This window comes from Oryctolagus cuniculus, chromosome 19, assembly GCF_964237555.1.
Source record: "Oryctolagus cuniculus chromosome 19, mOryCun1.1, whole genome shotgun sequence".
Classification (NCBI taxonomy): domain Eukaryota; kingdom Metazoa; phylum Chordata; class Mammalia; order Lagomorpha; family Leporidae; genus Oryctolagus; species Oryctolagus cuniculus.
Genome location: NC_091450.1, coordinates 18251529 through 18270656, shown reverse-complemented (window position 1 = coordinate 18270656; position 19128 = coordinate 18251529). Strand labels below are relative to the sequence as shown.

Genomic DNA, 19128 nt, shown 5'->3' with positions numbered 1-19128 from the left:
CAACTGTAACTGGACTTTTAAAAACTTTAAAGTAAGGGTTACATCATAACTGTAACTTAGGCTGCCCTAGATAGAATTAAGAAGTCCCTCCCCACTCCTGAAGAAACACTGAGTTTTCACTTCTTTATCCTGTTACCCACTCTTTGGAAAACATCATTGGGATTAGTATTTTAAATTGGCTGTGAATATCATTTTGGAAACCGGATCCAAACACCGTCATGGATCTCTCAGTAGGAGAATGGACATACTGGTGACCATTCTTCGTGTGTCTGAATTTATTATGTTTTTTTATGCTGCAACTCTGCCTGGCCTAAGAGTGAAGTGAATGAGACACAGTTCCAACCTTCTTCCCATCACCTTCTACCACATACACACATAGTGAAAAAAGAAAGGTGAGTCAAACAGAAAATTCCTATAGAGTAGGGTGAATGTTATGATGGGGGTAAATGCCAGCACTGCCCAGAGCAGAGCAGTGGTCCAGTGTCCCTGTGAAAGGGGCACCCCTGTAGGTAACGGAAGCCAGAGGATGAGAGGCAGCAGATGGGCAAGAAAAAAAAGAATATCTCAGTTATGTGAACTGGGCGTTCATAGGACAACAAAGGGATCCCAGATCTAAGGATATAGGGCAGCAGGACACAGGATACATCACTGTTGGTGCACAGTGAGGATGTAAGACTGATTCAGTTCAGTTAGATTTCACAATGGCCTCAACAGCCCCCTAAAGAATCATAAAGCATTTAGGAGAGAAATTTGACTATATTACAGTCATTAATTATGATGAGGAAAAGAAATCCACGAACGGCCAGATCTTTCTTGAGAGAAGTCCTTCCCTTCACCTGCAGCTTGAAAATCAGCTAATTCTTTTTGCCTTTTTTGTCCCTTCTCTTGTTTGCACTGCAACACTTCCAGCAGTAGGCAAAGCCTCATGAGAGTCCAACATTTGGAATTTTGGCATTCCTGAGACCAGAGTCATACTTCTATAAATTTCATCTAGGGGAAGGGAATTTTCATGTCTGCTCTTAAACTTCTAAGAGTTCATGCTATGATGGACTTTACAGAGGTATGTGGTGGGGGGTGGGGAAGATTGTTCCAAATGTGGGGGAAATGTGACAGGGATGAGGCCTTGGTACTAGAAGATAAAGGCCTTCTGCAAAAGTAGGTCTGGATACACAGAGTACCTGGGTATACTCTGGTATACCTGGGTGTACTTGGTTCCCAGAGCCTCCTTAGATACTTTCATGTACTCTTAGCAGTGAGTGAAAGGAGTGGATATTTGATTGTTTCTTTCTAAATTGATTATTGTTCATTATGAGTTCCTATTACTGATTCCAAAATAAAAACAAGGGAAAGCTTTTGGCCAGACAGGTAAACAATCATGTAGCTTTTTGAGTCCTTGATCACAACTTTCCTGTCAATTAATTAGGCGGTATTAGGCAAGACTTGTGTTTCTCCATCTGTAAGAGAGGTAGAATCATGAGTAGTTATGGTATAGTTCTCTCTTTTGCTTCTCAAATATGTAATAATAAATAATAAAAGATGTAAGTCATACCATGTTATTCCAACTTGCTTAAGTCTGCCACTGTCTTCCTTTTGCTCATAATCCAAAAATCTGCCTTCCCGACCAGAGCTGGATTGTATTGACCTGTTGCCCCAAAGGCTCCCGCAACAGTCACATTCATCTTTGAAGTGGATTCCTGCCTTGGAGCCATTGTTCCTACTGCTCCTTCTTCCTGGACAGCCCTCGACTTAACTCTTCCCATTATTAGGCTCCTTCACATCGTTCAGGACTGAACACAAATGTTGATGACCATCCAAACTAAAATAATTCCTATCTATGCTCATTTGTGCTATCTTGTTTCACTCTTTCAGAATAGGTATCATCATCTAAAGTTCTTTTTTGTATATGTTATCTGCCTCTGCCACTATAAGTTCTAGGAGTGCAGGGATCATGGCTGCTGCTTGTGTTTTGTTTTTTAATTTTTATTTATTTCAAAGGCAGGGAGGTCGAAAGAGATCTTCCATCCTCTGGTTTATTTTCCAAATAGCTGCAACAGCTCAGGTTGAGCCAAGAAATGTCTGGGTCTCCTGAGTGGGTAGGAGGTACCCAACTGCTTGATCTATCACTTGCGGCCTCCAAGGTGCAAATTAACAGAAAGCTTGAATCAGTAACAGAGCTGGGACTTGAACCCAGGCACCCTGGTGTGGACTACAGAGTCCCAGACAACATCTTAACTACTGTGCGAAGCACCTACCCCAGTGCTTGTTTATCACTCTATCCCCAGAACCACGTGTTCCTGGCATATGGTAAGCAATCAGGAAATGTTGCGTGAATGGATGGATCCTTAGGAGTGAAGAGTAAGGCCTACAGAGTGGTTGCAACGTAAGGAACTCCTGCCCAAGAGTCTGTTCTATGATGTCAGCTCCTAGCTCCTTTTGGGGTCAGAAGGGATAGGGTTGCTGTGAGGAACAGAAAAGCAGAGCAGTCCAGCCAAATGTCACAACCGCTTTAAAGGTATCTGTAGGATAACAGGAGCCAATATGAGAAGTCTTTTCTGTTTGTTTTTTAGAAAGCTTTTATGTAATAAATATAAATTTTATAGGTACAGCTTTTGGAATATAGCAGTTCTTCCCCCCCATATCTACCCTCCCACCCCCACTCCCATCCCACCTCCTATTCCCTCTCCCATCCCATTCTTCATTAAGATTCATTTTTAATTATCTTTATATACAGAAGATTAATTCTATACTAAGTAAAGATTTCAACAGTTTGCACCCATACAGACACAAAAAGTATAAAGTACTGTTTGGAGACTATTTTTACCGTTAATTCTTATAGTACAACTCTTTAAGGACAGAGGTCCTACATGGAGAACAAGTGCACAGTGACTCCTGTTGTTGATTTAACAATTGACACTCTATTCATGACATCAGTGATTACCCAAGGCTCTTGTCCTGAGCTTCAAAGGCTTTGGAAGCCTTTTGATAAACAAACTTCGACTTTACTTAGGGCCACAATCAAAGTGGAAGTTCTCTCCTCCCTTCAGAGAAAGGCACCTCCTTCTTTGATGGCCTCTTCTTTCCTCTGGGATCTCACCCACAGAGATCCTTTATGTAGGTCATTTTTTATCACAGTGTCTTGGCTTTCCAAGTGTCAAGTTTTCAAGCCTGAAATACTCTCATGGGCCTTTTAGCCAAATCCGAATGCCTTAAGGGCTAATTCTGAGGCCAGGGTGCTATTTAGGGCATTTGTCATTCTAGGAGTTGGCTTCCCATGTTGGATCATACTCTATCTATTGTTTTTCTTTTTTAATTCTATCTATTGTTATTAGCAGACACTTGGTCTTTTTTTTTTTTTTTTAAAGATTTATTTATTTATTTGAAAGTCAGAGTTAGACACAGAGAGAAGAGAGGCAGAGAGAGAGAGAGAGAGGTCTTCTGTCCGATGGTTCACTCCCCAGATGGCCAGAGCTGCGCCGATCTGAAGCCAGGAGCCAGGAGCTTCTTCCAGGTCTCCCACACAGGTGCAGGGTCCAAGCATTTAGGCCATCTTCCACTGCTATTCCAGGCCATAGGAGAGAGCTGGATTGGAAGAGGAGCAGCCAGGACTAGAACCAGTGCCCATATGGGATGCCGGCACTAAAGGCCAGGGCGTTAACCCGCTGCACCACAGTGCCAGCCCCAACACTTGGTCTTATTTATGTGATCTCTTTGACACTTATTCCTATCTTTACGATCAGTTATGCACTTCAAACAATTATTTTAACTAGTAAGATGGCATTAGTACCTGCCCACTTAATGGGATTTGTTGTCCCATGACAAGTTTTTAGCTTTACCCTTAAGTGTAAGTCCATAGGAACATATGCTGAACTGTACATCTCCTCGCTCTCTTATTCCCACTCCTTATTTTTTAAAGGGATCAATTTTCAATTGGATTTAAATGCCTAAGAATAATTCTGTGTTAATTAAAGAGATCAACCAATGATATTAAGTAGAAAAAGAAAATACTAAAAAGAATAAAATAGCAAACTGTTCCTTGATAGTCAGAACAAGGGCTGATCAAGTCATTGATTCTCATAGTGTCAATTTCACTTCTACTTCCTTTTAGGTGCTCAGTTAGTTGTCACAAATCAGGGAGAACATATGATATTTCTCCCTTTGTGACTGGCTTATTTCGCTCAGTATGCTTTCCAGATTGCTCCATTTTGTGGCAAATGACCAGATTTCATCTTTTTTTTTTTTTTTTTTTTACCACTGTGTAGTGTTCCATAGACGACATATCCCATAATTTCTTTATCCAGTCTTCCGTTGATGGGCATTTAGGTTGATTCCATGTCTTAGCTATTGTGAATTGAGCTGCAATAAACATTGAGGTGAAGATAGTTCTTTTATTTGCCAATTAAATTTCCCCTGGCTGGATTCCAAGGAGTGGTATAGCTAGGTCGTATGGTAGGGCTATATTCAGATTTTTGAGGTATCTCCAAACTGACTTCCATAGTGGCTTTACCAGTTTACATTCCCACCAACAGTGGATTAGGGTACTTTTTTCCCCACATCCTCATCAGCATTTGTTGTTTATTGATTTCTGTATGAAAGCCATTCTAACTGGAGTGAGGTGAAACCTCATTCTGGTTTTGATTTGCATTTCCTTGACTGCTGATCCTGAACATTTTTTCATGTGCCTGTTGGCCATTTGGATTTCCTCTTTTGAAAAATGTCTATTTAAGTCCTTGGCCCATCTCTTAAGTGGGTTGTTTGTTTTGTTGTTGTAGAGTTTCTTGATCTCTTTGTCGATTCTGGTTATTAATCTTTTATTAGTTGCATAGTTTGCAAGTAATTTCTCCCATTCTGTTCACTTTCCTGTTTCTTTTACCATACAGAAACTTCTGATATGAGAAGTTTTATAAAACGTTATTGTGGCTGGCGCTGCGGCTCAACAGGCTAATCCTCTGCCTAGCGGCGCCGGCACACCGGGTTCTAGTCCCGGTCGGGGCGCCGGATTCTGTCCCAGTTGCCCCTCTTCCAGGCCAGCTCTCTGCTGTGGCCAGGGAGTGCAGTGGAGGATGGCCCAAGTGCTTGGGCCCTGCACCCCATGGGAGACCAGAAGAAGCACCTGGCTCCTGCCATCGGATCAGCGCGGTGTGCCAGCCGCGGCGGCCATTGGAGGGTGAACCAACGGCAAAGGAAGACCTTTCTTTCTGTCTGTCTGTCTCTCTCTCTCACTGTCCACTCTGCCTGTCAAAAAAAAAAAAAAAAACATTGTAGGGGTCAGCACTGTGGCACAATAGGTTAAATCCCTGGCCTGCAGCACTGGCATCCCATATAGGCGCCGGTTCCAGTCTTGGCTGTTCTACTTCCAGTCCAGCTCCCTGCTATGGCCTGGCAAAGAAGTAGAAGATGGCCCAAGTTCTTGGGCCCCTGTACCCATGTGGGAGACCCAGAAGCTCTTGGCTCCTGGCTTCGGATCAGCTCAGCGCTGGCCATTGCGGTCATTTGGGGAGTGAACCAGTGGATGGAAGACCTCTCTCTCTCTTTGGCTCTACCTCTCTCTGTAACTCTTTCAAATAAATAAATCTTAAAAAAATGTTAATATAATCTGTATCAAGGTACCAAAAAATCTTTCCTTTGCTCTTGTTACATAAAGGGAATAGAATTTTTTACTTCCCTTTGTCACACTGGCTAAGCTTTTGAGGCAAATCAACATTTATTGAGGTTGAGGAGCCTATTTAGTGATTAAAAGCATGGACTCTGACTATACACTGTCTGGGATTGAATCCTGGCCCTGCCTATTACTGTGTGACTTTGGACAAATTACTTAATCTGTTTTTGCATCAGGTTCCTCTTTTGTAAAATGGAGGTGATGGTAGCCATCTACATTATAGAATTGTGATTGTGGGACTTAATAAATGTAAAGCACCTAGTAAAGTGTCTGGCACACTGTAAGTGCAAAAAGCAAATACAGCTATTATCATTATTATTACTATTATTATTACTGTAATTATCAAGATATCTATCCTGCCCTCTGGGAATTCAGAGACTCTATGAAGAAAACACTAATAATAATAACTACAAATGAGAAATACCTGGCTGTGTTAGGAGCTGGGGAAAAGGTACTCCAGAAAAGCTTGATAGTAAGTAGGTGTTCACTTGGTGGCAGCTGAAAAGAGGCACTGTCAATGGAAGGCTCAGCCAGGACAAACAGGCATGCCAAAGCAGGGTGCCTAAGGCCAGCAGCTCCCAAACTTTTCTTACTCATAGTCTACCTCACATTTTTTGCTATTATTTACATACCTATCTATCTTGCTCTCTCTATATATATTTAAAGATTTATTTATTTAAAAGGCAGAATATCAGACAAAGACAGAAAGAGATCTTCCATTTGCTGGTTTACTCCCCAAATGGCTTTATTGACCAGGACTGAGCTGGGCTGAAGTCAGTAGCCAGGACCTCCATAAATTCCATGCAGATCTCCCACATGGGTGGCAGGGCCCAAGCATTGGGTCATCTTCTGCTGCCTTCCCAGACACATTAGCAGGAAGCTGAATTGGAGCAGAGTAGCAGGGACTCCAAAATATGGGATGCCAGTATCACAAACAGAGGAGGAGGAAGAGGAGGGGGGAAGAGAGAGAAAAAATGCAACAGCCGAGACTGGGCCAGGCCGAAGCCAGGATCCTGGAGCTTCTTTCAGGTCTCCCAAGTGAGTGCAGGGGCCCAAGGACTTGGGCCATCCTCTGCTGCTTTCCTAGGTGCATTAACAGGAAGCTGGTTTGGAGGTGGAGCAGCCCACATGGGATACTGGCATTGCAGGAGGTGGCTTTACCTGCTACCCTACAGCACCGGCCCTCTATTGTTTTTGTTTTTGTTTTTGTTTTTTTTTTTAAGATTTATTTATTTATTTGAAAGACAGATTTTCCATCTGCTGGTTCACTTCCCCAAATACTCTCAACAGCCAGTGTGGGGCCAAGTAAAAGCCAGGAACCATAAGTTCCATCTAGGCCTCCCACAGAGGTGACTGGAACCCAAGTACTTGGGCCATCATCTACTGCCTCCTGGGCATATTAGCAGAAAACTGGATCAGAAGCAGAGGCGGGAGTTGACCTCAGGCAGTCCAATACAAGATGCAGGTAGGTGTCCCAAGTGGTAGCTTGACCTAATGTGCCACAATGCCTATCCCACTTCCTTGTATTTTAAACCAGCTTAAAATTTTGTAGTTTTGAAGAAGCTGTATATCACACAAAGTCTAAATTGTTCTATATCATGGTTTGATGAGTTATTCTAATATACATTAAAATTATCACAAATAATAATCAGAGGTAATCACAATTAATAATATATCTTAAATTTACCTCCTAACCCAATCTTTGGGATACCTGCATTAGGAGAAACTTCTCCCAAATAGGACTAGAGACCAAAACACACAAGCAGCAGCACATATAGGCCCGTGCATAGTAGGCACTTGGTAATGAATTTCTTCCTAGCACTTTGTACCTGAGGTGTGGGATTCGGTCAAGGGACCAGTTTTCGGTCACACTTCTTTCCAAGCACACCCCTTCTCTTCTGTCTTTGCTCATTCTGGGATTTGGGGACAGGGGATGAAAGGGAGTAAAAAGTTTCAGGAAGTGTCACTACCAGTAAAGTTTATAAAACTTGAACTATGAATATTCTTTGAAAACAGACTTCATAGCCAAGTGAGACTGTAGTTCAAGGTGGTCCTCTAAATAAATAAATACTTTTGATGTTGCTCATGTGACAATCTCAGCAGAACATGAGATCTGGTAATACTGGTGGGGTCAGAAAGGTCTGCTTTCTTGGTCTCAAGTCAAGAGGTGATTCATAGTGTCAGAGGATTAAATGTTGGTTTCAAGCCATTCAATCCATAGGGAAGAAAACTGTTTGAGAACAGGCAGTATAAATGAGTTGCTTTCTAATAGCAAAGAATAAGAGAGCTTTTTAAATTATTTTCTTTTGATTGTTTCTAGAATCACAAGCTTTCGGTAGCATGAAATACTTTGATTTGTTCCCCTGATCACTCACCTTTCTAGGTGCTTGAGAATTGAGCAGTAAATAAGATGGATGTGGTCACTACCCCATAAAGGTTAGCTTCTACTGGGGGAAGACAGACATCAACAAACCATGACTTGATGCGTGCTACAAAGAAGAAATACCAAGAGCTATGGGGAAGGTTCAGCAGAGAGACCTAACCCAGTGTGTGTGGTTGGGAGGCAGAGGAGCAGTGGAGGATTTTCTGACACATCCATGTTTTCACTGGGAGCTTACAGATGAGTAGGGATTGACCAGGTAAAAGAGAAGGGGTCAAGGGAGTCTTCTAGAAAAGGAACTTCATGGGCCTGTGCTCTTAAGGTAAGGAAGAACATGGTTCCCCCAAACTGAAACAAAGCCAGTAAAGCATTTTTTCTTCCCTTCCCTTCCATTCTGGTCCCTTATCCTTTTCTTGAGACTTGGAAGGAAGTGGCAGGCCAAATTTGTTAATAGTACACATTGGGACCTGCGTTTTGGTGCAGCAGGTTAAGCTGCAGCCTGCAATGCCACCAGCCCACATAAGTGAGTCTCAGCTGCTCCACTTCCAATCCAACTCCTTGCTAATGTACCTGGGAACACAAAGGCAGCCTAAGTGCATGGGCCCCTTCTATGCATGTGGGAGACCCAGATGGAGTTTTGGCCTCCTGGCTTTGGCCCTGGCCCAGCCCCAGCTGATGCAAACATTTGGCAAGTGAACCAGCAGATGGAAAATGCCTTTCTCTCTGTTTCTCCCTCTGTAACTCTGCCTTAAAGTAATAATAAAAAGTACACAATAGTAGACACAGTTTTAGACCCTTGTCTCTGAAAAACCTTTGGAACTTGGATTTTTCCTGATGTTGGAGAGGGAGACGTCACTTATCTCCATTTCAAGATTAAACTTAAACATTAATTAAAGTGTTTTAAAAATAGTTCTATTAAGTACCAATTGTTAGGACTGCTTATTACCTTGAGTAAGCTAATTGCAGGGCTTGTGCATCAGATTATGGTATATGATCAATTAGAGTTGGAAGCCATGTCTTTAAGAGTAGGAGAAGGAAACCAATTAAAGTCAGACTTTGGAGAAGGTTGACACTTTCCTCCTCAAGTGTCAGGAAGTCAAGGAAGTTTTGTCTGCTAATGACAGGGAAGTGAAGTAATCATTACTAGATGTTAGTTACAGACTCCCTTTCCCCTCAAAGGAACTGACTCACGTATTTTCATGTGAAACCATGGAGTTTTAGGGAAAGCCAGAAACTCAGAAACCTGTTTCCTTACCAGGAAAAATGTCATCATCTCATCTGGGTTTTTATTATGCATGATGTTCTCTCTTGGTTTTTATGAATTCCTTTTAAGCATTTTTTTTTCTCTGTGAAGCATCAAGGAGTTCAGAGTTGGTGTTGGCTATAACTTTGATCCTTTTAACCTTTGAATTGGGTGAAGTAGTGCTTTCAAGCTTTTCATCAAATGGTTAAGCCTTGGTTCATTCCTCATTGCTTGTGAAAGGTCATCAGGGTCAGGACACGTAGGAAGGACCATCATGTTCAAAAGAGAAATTCTCTGTAAGGTGAATTCCTTGCAAGTATTTGGAGTTTCCAGATAGATATGCACCTGCCTAGCCTCCATCATTCTTTAGTTACCTAAATTCTCGTAAGCTCAGGACTACCCTAAGGCATATCATGCCTCCCCTAGAGGCTTGAAATGGATCATGCTCCTAAATGGCAGTGAGCATCCTCTTTGCTAATGTAGATGAGCCTGTTTGAGGAAAACTCAGAAGTCATAATGAGGCGTCGAAGTACCAGGCCCTGCTACTTACTCTCTACCTCTGTCCTTGTCTTCCCATCCTGTCTCCTGGTTAAAGGTATCACAATAGTTACTCTTCTGACCAACCAAAATCCTCTAATAGTAGGACTTTTTAACCCCATCTTCCCTGAACTTTATTAAGATGCAGAAAAGAACTTATTATTAAATAATTTTTTAAAATGGGGACTTCTGGGGCTGGCGCTGTGGTGCAGTGGATTAAAACCCTGGCCTGAACCACCTGCATCCCATATGGGCGCCGGTTCGAGACCCGGCTGCTCCACTTCCTATCCAGCACTCTGCCATGGCCTGGGAAAGCAGTAGAAGATGGTCCAAGTCCTTGGGCCCCTGCACCCACATGGGAGACCGGGAAGAAGCTCCTGGATTTGGATCAGCCCAGCTCCGGCCATTGCGGCCATCTGGGGAGTGAACCATTGGATGGAAGACCTCTCTTTCTCTTTCTCTCTCTCTCTCTGCCTCTCCTCTCTCTGTGTAACTCTGACTTTCAAATAAATAAATAAATCTAAAAATAAAATAAAATGGGGACATCTAATGCCTACCAGCAAAATAGACATTTATGTATAAGGGAGTCTTCAAAAGTTCATGAAGGGATAGGTATTTGTCCTAGAGGTTTAGATGCCCACATCCCATATTGGAGTGCCTGGATTCAAGTCTCTGCTCTGCTCTCCATTCCAGTTTCCTGCTAATGTAGATCCTGGGAGGCAACAGGTGATGCTCCAAGTAATTATGTCCCTGCCACCCATATAGGAGAACTAAAATGGGTTCCTGACTTTGGCCAGGGCCACGCTGTTGCAGAAATTTGGGGACTGAACCCATAGATGGGATATCTCTCTTTCTGTCTCTCAAATAATGGGGGAAAAAGTTCATGGAATTATATACTATGAAAAAACTACACAGATTTTTTAAATTTTTTTTGCACTAAGGTAAGTTTTTAATTCCATTTTTTCCACGAAATTTTTGAAGTCCCTGAAGTACTGGATGACTTCATGCAATAGAATGAACTGCAACAGAGAGAATGTCTGAACTAGAGCTACATGTAACAAACAACATGAATGAATCTTAGAAATATGATGGGCATACCAGCCAGCGCCACGGCTCACTAGGGTAATCCTCCGCCTGCGGCACCGGCACCCCAGGTTCTAGTCCCGGTTGGGGCACCGGTGCTGTCCCAGTTGCTCCTCTTCCAGTCCAGCTCTCTGCTGTGGCCCGGGAAGGCAGTGGAGGATGGCCCAAGTGCTTGGGCCCTGCACCCGCATGGGAGACTAGGAGGAAGTGCCTGGCTTCTGGCTTCCGATCGGCACAGCATGCCAGCTGCAGTGGCCATTTGGGGAGTGAACCAATGGAAGGAAGACCTTTCTCTCTGTCTCTCTCTCTCTCACTGTCTAACTCTGCCTGTCAAAAAAAAAAAATCCAGAAATATGATGGGCATAAAAAGCAAGTTGCAGAACTTACTTATATCTATGTCTATATATATTTAGGAACTTTATATATCATGTTTTTAAACTTGCAAAGAAATACTATCTAGTGTTAAGTGTAAAGATATGGATGATACACAACAAATTCAAGATAGTGACTCCTTCTACAAAAGGAGAACTATATGGAAGAAATAACATGGAGGTTTCAATTATATTCATAATTTTTAAATTTTTAATATTTTGTTTATTTGAAAGACAGATCTTCTGTTGGTTCATTCCTCAAATGACTGTAACAGCTGGGACTAGGCCAGGCTGAAGCCAGGAACCAAGAACTCAACTTGTGTCTCCCATGTGGTTGCAGAGATCCAAGTACTTGGACCATCACCTGCTCTATCTCAGGGAGTGAAGTAGCAGGAAGCTGGAATCAGAAGTGGAAACAAAACTTCAACTCAGGCACTTTGATATGGGATTTGGGCATCCCAAGCTGTGTCTTAAACACTAAACCCAATACCTGCCCCATAACTTATTATTTAAGATCTATTGAGAATATATGGCTGTTATTCTCTATTTCTTTTTCTATCCAAAATATGATGACAAGAATTGTACTTTAAAAATACAGCTAGCTTTAGGGAATATACTTAGTTTGGTTCTCATTCAGCCAAGTCTTCAGAAATTAAAACTGATGTTGTAGAGTAGAACCCCAGAGGGGCCATAGAATGTTTGGTTATTAGAAAGATTTTCAGCATATTTACTGTACAGTTCTTACTGGACAAGAAAGCAGGCCGAAAGTTTTGAGAAGCATTTTTAAATCGGGTATGATGAATGTAAAGAGAGGTTTCCATCTGACAGCCTCTATGTGGAACCTACAGACTCATTGTGTTTGATCTTCATGGTAACCACATTTCAAAACTAGTGATTTAGTGTCTTCTTTGAGATTTCATTTTTTTAAAATTTGTTTGAAAGGCAGGTTACAAAGAGAGAAGAGAGAAGGGGAGAAAGAAAGAGATCATCCATCTGCTGGTACACTCCCCAAATGGACACAGTGGCTGGGCTGGGCCAGGCAGAAACTAGGAGCCTAAAACTCCTGGGTGCAACAGGGGCCCAAGTACTTGAGCCATAATACCCTGCTTTCCCAGTCACACCAACAGGGAGTTGGATGAGAAGCCAAGTGACCAGGACTTAAACTGGCACTCATACAGGATACCGGCATTGCAGGCTGTGGCTTAACCTGCTGCACCACAATGCCAGCCCTGAGATTTCATTGTCTTTTTTTTTTTTTTTTTTTTTATTTATTTTTTTTTTTTTTTATTTTTTGACAGGCAGAGTGGACAGTGAGAGAGAGAGACAGAGAGAAAGGTCTTCCTTTTGCCGTTGGTTCACCCTCCAATGGCCGCCGCGGACGGCGCGCTGCGGCCGGCGCACCGCGCTGATCCGATGGCAGGAGCCAGGAGCCAGGTGCTTTTCCTGGTCTCCCATGGGGTGCAGGGCCCAAGCACCTGGGCCATCCTCCACTGCACTCCCTGGCCACAGCAGAGGGCTGGCCTGGAAGAGGGGCAACCGGGACAGAATCCGGCGCCCCGACCGGGACTAGAACCCGGTGTGCCGGCGCCGCTAGGCGGAGGATTAGCCTAGTGAGCCGCGGCGCCGGCCGAGATTTCATTGTCTTAAAATACACACCTACTTGGCCGGCGCCGCGGCTCACTAGGCTAATCCTCCGCCTAGCGGCGCCGGCACACCGGGTTCTAGTCCCGGTCGGGGCGCCGGATTCTGTCCCGGTTGCCCCTCTTCCAGGCCAGCTCTCTGCTGTGGCCCGGGAGTACAGTGGAGGATGGCCCAGGTGCTTGGGCCCTGCACCCCATGGGAGACCAGGAAAAGCACCTGGCTCCTGGCTCCTGCCATCGGATCAGCGCGGTGCGCCAGCCGTGGCGGCCATTGGAGGGTGAACCAACGGCAAAGGAAGACCTTTCTCTCTCTCTCTCTCTCACTGTCCACTCTGCCTGTCAAAAAAAATAAAAAAAAAAAAAAAAAACACACCTACTCTTAGATTCTTGGTATATCTGGTATTCCTAGTCTCTCCTTTCTACATAGTGACAGTTGGTCAGCTAGAGCTGACTAGCAATTGTCCCCTTCTAAGGGACCATGTCTTATCTAGTTGGCCACCATCCTAATCCATCAGGTTCCCTTATTTGTGTTGCCTGCCAGGCACAGAGGCACTTCAGTTTACAACCTGTGCATTAAATTCCTGTTTTCACTTAACTAGCAAATTAGGTTATCCAGAATGTGCCTGCCTTCTCCTAGGCACTCAGGTTAGTGAGGTAATTTTACCTGAGTACGTACGAAAAGCATCATTTCTAAAGTCTTCTGTAAAGGCCAGTTTGAAGAACGCTAAACGTGATTTTTGGTTTTGACATGTTTGTAGAAATGGCCTTCAACCATGGGATGACGTACAGCGCCAGTTCAGAGAGAGCTGGTGTACTCTGGCAGTGCTGCCCAACAGATCTGTTCTGAAAGAGCAGTTATTTCTAGACTAATTAAAGATCTTGATTAAAAAAATGTACATCTGCCTAGCTGCCTTCTGTCAAATTGCATTTTTATGCAAATTTTCCCTCTTCTATTTTGGTGGGTCTGAAGATGACAACAGCAACACGACAAGAAGTTCTTGGCCTCTACCGCAGCATTTTCAGGCTCGCGAGGAAGTGGCAGGCGGCATCAGGGCAGATGGAAGACACCATTAAGGAAAAACAGTACATACTAAATGAAGCCAGAACGCTGTTCCAGAAAAACAAAAATGTAAGTCAGCTTCGATTGGAGATTGCAAGGAGGGGGGAGTTTCTTACGGTGTTTATTCCTTTCTTTCCTGTCCTACATTGAAAGGACTCAGCAACTCAAATGACAGTGGCAGAGCATGGGGCAGGAAGGGGCTGCAGGCGCAAGCCTGGTTTGCTTGTCCAGCCACTGGGAAGTCAAGTGCAGCCTGTGTTACTGTCTTCTCTTGTTCCAGCTTTCAGTCCAGCCGGTAAGTAGCTCAGTGTCCTCAGCAGACCCCACAAGCCAGGTGACGTGAGTCAGGCAGATGAGTTTTCCAAGGAGAAGCCATTCCTTACACTGTCCCACTGCCCGCCACTCCCACAGGAGGTGCGCAGTGAAATGCTTTTTTCAATTCATAAACTAGTCAGAGCCTCCACATATAGACCCATTCAGAAAGGAGAGAATAGGATTAAGACACAAGGTTCCCTTTATAACTTAGCCTTGAACTCAAGCCTCCTTGGATAGCGGAGTGAGCTCACCCTCTGGGACCACAGAATTGAGTAAAATAGTCCTTACAGTAGCTAGTGTAATGGAACTGCACACCCAGACACCAGGGAGCCAGATTTGACCCATCCCAGCAAATCATAAGGCATTAGCCTTAGCATGGAAAGAGGCTTTCAGCGCCTACTTTTTCATTAGCTTCCTTCTCACTGATTAGTGGATTCAGTGCCATCTTATTCCCATCATGGAACTTCCTAATAATTTATTGTCATGGCTTTTCCCTCTCTGACTCCTGACTCTGTTTCTTTTTGGTCCACTGTGCTGGCAACAAAGGTTGCCCTCTGTGCTAGGCCATGGAACATGCCACTGCCTTATGGTCCCAGCTCTCACATCTGAATACTCAGCCTTAGCCACTGGCCAGCCACCGAAGGGCCTTAGCGCGGCACAGCTGAGCTTTCTACACGAGCACCTGCCCTCCCAGCATGCCCATGTCTTTCAAAGTTGCTGTGACCACTCTGCAAGGCTTTGTTCTCATCAAGTATTTAAGTGGCCACCACATGCTGCACACCAGGATATAAAGCCAAGACAGAGTCCTTCAAAGATATTTCAAAGTTGAACAGAAAGAAATATAAAATTATAGTTGAGATAAATGCTTCCAAAGAAACCCTCCTAATGTATAGTACCTTCCCATTCTTGGGATCCCTGGAGCCTCCCTGCTTTTTAAGACTGAATTGCTGAAGCTTCTCTCTATGCTGCTGACCTTTCTCCAACTTCTCCAGACTTGCTCTTAGCATAGACCATGCTTGCCAAACTAGAGAGCCTGTACCCCATGGAGTCCTTGAACAAGCCACTGTAGAATAGAAATAAAACTGCTATCTCTATTTTTGTACTTCATCTGTTAAAAATGTCTATTTATACAGTCCCTGACTTAGGATGGTTTGATTTACAGTTTCTCAACTCTATGCTGGTACAAAAGTGATACGCATTTAGTAGAAACGATAAATTTTGAAGTATTCGGCACTCTGTTATAAACAGGCTTTGTGTTAGATGATTTTGCATGACGGTAGGGTGATGTAAGTGTTCCGAGCATGTTCAAGGTAGGCAGGGCTGAGCTACGATGTGTGGTGGGTTAGTTGTCTAGTATTAAATGCTTTATTGACTAGCAGTATTTTCAACTTGCTATGAGTTTAATGGGACATAACTCCACCCTAAGTTGAGAAGCATCTGTAATTTCTAAATTAATATATTTATAAATACATAATATGGGAGTTGTGGGCTCAGAAAAATTTTATTGGAAGGAGATGATAAAAAGTGTGGAGACCCCTCAAGCAGTTGATTTTCTTTTTCCTCGTATCGTTTATGTTGACCAAACCAGATTTTCAGTTCCTTGAGTACACAGATAATGTCTTATACTTTTTCTTTTTTTTTTTTTTTTTTTTTTTTTTGACAGGCAGAGTGGACAGTGAGAGAGAGAGAGACAGAGAGAAAGGTCTTCCTTTGCCGTTGGTTCACCCTCCAATGGCCGCTGCGGCCGGCGCACCGTACCGATCCGATGGCAGGAGCCAGGAGCCAGGTGCTTTTCCTGGTCTCCCATGGGGTGCAGGGCCCAAGCACCTGGGCCATCCTCCACTGCACTCCCGGGCCACAGCAGAGAGCTGGCCTGGAAGAGGGGCAACCGGGACAGAATCCGGCGCCCCGACCGGGACTAGAACCCGGTGTGCCGGCGCCGCTAGGCGGAGGATTAGCCTAGTGAGCCGCGGCGCCGGCCCGTCTTATACTTTTTCAGTATATCCCATGGGACCTGCTCGTGGTTGTCACTAAATTAATGAGCATTTACAAACACTTTGATTCACTGATCATCTCCAGGAAACCCTTAATTTTTCTGCTCCCCACTCCCAGCTCCATGGTAGCCACCTCTTCTGGATTTCTTTAGCAGGCTGTGGCAGTCACTGCCACACTGATTGATTACATGTCGTTGTGCCTCTGCTGCTGCTTCATGTATCAGAGTTGTTCTGACCAGCATAGCTTCTGTTGAAAGCAGAGACCATGGCCCCACAGTGTCCAGCCTTGGTGCTGGGGATATCCTAGTGTGTGCTCAGTGAAATGTTGCAAGCTCACCTGACTGACTCTCCAGGTTTTCTGTTATTGAAGTAATTCTTCCTTTGCCTCTGCTTGTATTGGCCCAAGGGGTGAGCCACAGGGAGGGTGTTATGTGCCTGCTGGGGGGCAGAAAGAAGGAAGTACATGGATTTTTAATTTTAAAATGTCTTTGGTTTAGCATGAATTAGAAAGAGTATCAGATCACACTTTCAGAAATGCTGTTGCTTAGGAGAGTCCATTTAGAGAATTTTACCATTAGCATAGGTGGTAGAGGACATGGCACAATCATGCAAATAGCCTAAGAATGACTGACTTTGGAGTCCTGTAGCCTAAGCTTTATCAGATGGACAGCTGCAGCCCAGCAGCTCTAGCCCCATAAACCTTATCTTTGGGAGGGCCTTTTCCTTTCTCCCCAATGCCTCCTACAGATATAAGCAGTTTCTTTTCTTTTTCTTTCTTTCTTTCTTTTTTTTTTTTTTTTACAGGCAGAGTGGACAGTGAGAGAGAGAGACAGAGAGAAAGGTCTCCCTCTGCCGTTGGTTCACCCTCCAATGGCCACCGTGGCCAGCGCGCTGTGGCCGGCGCACCGCGCTGATCAGATGGAAGGAGCCAGGTACTTATCCTGGTCTCCCATGGGGTACAGGGCCCAAGCACTTGGGCCATCCTCCACTGCACTCTCAGGCCACAGCAGAGAGCTGGCCTGGAAGAGGGGCAACCGGGACAGAATCCGGCGCCCCGACCGGGACTAGAACCCGGTGTGCCGGCGCCGCAAGGCGGAGGATTAGCCTAGTGAGCCGCGGCGCCGGCCATAAGCAGTTTCTTGTAATTTGAGTTGCTCTTAAGAGCTTAATAATCCTAAGGTATCTTATGAATTGCTCTGACTCCCAGTGGGCCAAAGGGAACATGGAAATTATTCCCAATGTGGAATGCCGAGCAATAGTTTCTGAGAAACACAGGGGTCAGGAAGTTGAGCCCCTGCCCCAAGGGACTCAGCTGTGGTTCTGTGCACTGCTGTTCCTGGAACTCCTCCCCTACCCTCCAAGAGGCACCATAGGGCAGGAACGCCCTTAGAATTTCCAAGCCACATGGACCCAGACGACTCTGTGGGTGTCATCTGGTGCTGATGTAATCCTAGCTCTACTTTGAGGACATGTATTGATTTGCTTTCCATCCTCCTACTCGGCTTTCTGTTTCCAAATGGACTTTTCATCCTGTACTTGAAAATGGACTACCACAATTTGACTACTTCAGGGTTTCAAAAGTCTTGTTCCTCTCTCTAATGAGCAAGGCATTTACAGTTTAAGAAGTGGATCATTCTGCAGTTTTTTAGGGGGTTTTTGCACAGCACTTGCTGAAACTCTTGGGTTAAAGTTTAATCATTGTGGGGAGGGTTTGAAGAAGATCCTCATTTAGTGTTGGTAGGAATATAAATTGGTACAGACTCTAGAGTGTAATTTGGGAATATCTGTGAGAATTAAAAGTGCATGAACTTATATACTTTGTCTTAGCTGTTCTCTTTCAGATATATTTGAATGAAAGTAAAAAAAAAATTCAGAGGGAGCTATAGCAGAACTGTTTATAATGGCAAAAGATTGGAAACAACCTATTAGTAAGAGATTGATTAAATTATAAGGCCTTTTGTTGGAATTGGGTATAGTTTTTAGAAAGAATGAAGCATATGTATGCATGTGAATATAGACAAGCTTCAAGTTACATTAGTGAAAAAGGCTCAGAGCAAAGTAAGCTATCATTTGTGTAAAAAAAAAAAAATTCTGTATGTACATATGTGCTTATGTGCTTAGAATAGCCTTGGAGGAACACACAAGAAACTGCTGATACTTGTTTCTAGAGGGGGGACTGGAGACACAGGCAACAGGGAGATCCAGTTTTTACATTATCTCCTTTTGGAATTATTTTTAGCATTTGCTTGTAGTACCTATTTCAACAATTTTGAATGCTTAAACTACAGTAAATTTTAACATTAGATTGAATTTGACTTTTCAGTGATCAATATTTAATTTATTGACTAATAAATGGAAAAAAAATTTAAGAGAATGTATCCCTGTACCTCACATATGCTCAGAAAATTGCTAAAAGCCTCACTTATTTTCCCCTTTCAATAGCTCACGGACCCAGACCTGATTAAACAATGTATAGATGAATGCACAGCCAGGATTGAAATTGGACTTCATTACCAGATTCCTTACCCAAGGCCAGTAAGTGTGACTCCAGTTAACAGGTGGTGGGTACTTGTCCTATTAGCTTGATCATTTTCAAGAATCTACCCAGTGGGCTCGTGAAGAAGCACAGAACCACAACAGAGGGTATGTTAGAAATAAGCCACCCTGTGTGCCACTAACCCATCATAGCAAAGATGTCAATGAATGCCTGATATCATCTACTTCTATAGGTTTGCCACATATGGAAGGGAGAACCAGCTTGTGCTTTTTTTTATAACTTTCTCTTTTGACTGTTTTAGTTTTTATGAAAATATTTTTTTCTTTATTGTAAAAAAAGTAAAAGTTCATAT

The 19128-nt window shown here is 43.6% G+C and overlaps 1 protein-coding gene across 11 annotated transcripts in view; it reads left to right on the top strand.

Moving 5' to 3' along the window:
• LYRM1 (LYR motif containing 1) overlaps positions 1 to 19128 on the top strand; it is a 28505-nt gene that overhangs the window by 6824 nt on the left and 2553 nt on the right. For 8 of the 11 annotated variants that reach the window (XM_051847895.2, XM_002711812.5, XM_070064665.1 and 5 more), the window contains 2 exons: positions 13881 to 14039; positions 18722 to 18814. In XM_051847895.2, the coding sequence (XP_051703855.1) occupies positions 13881 to 14039; positions 18722 to 18814 (252 nt within the window). Of the gene's footprint in view, positions 1 to 315; positions 393 to 912; positions 1061 to 7988; positions 8359 to 13880; positions 14040 to 18721; positions 18815 to 19128 lie in introns of those variants that run through there. The other 3 variants (XM_070064663.1, XM_070064660.1, XM_070064666.1) reach the window with 3 other exon arrangements.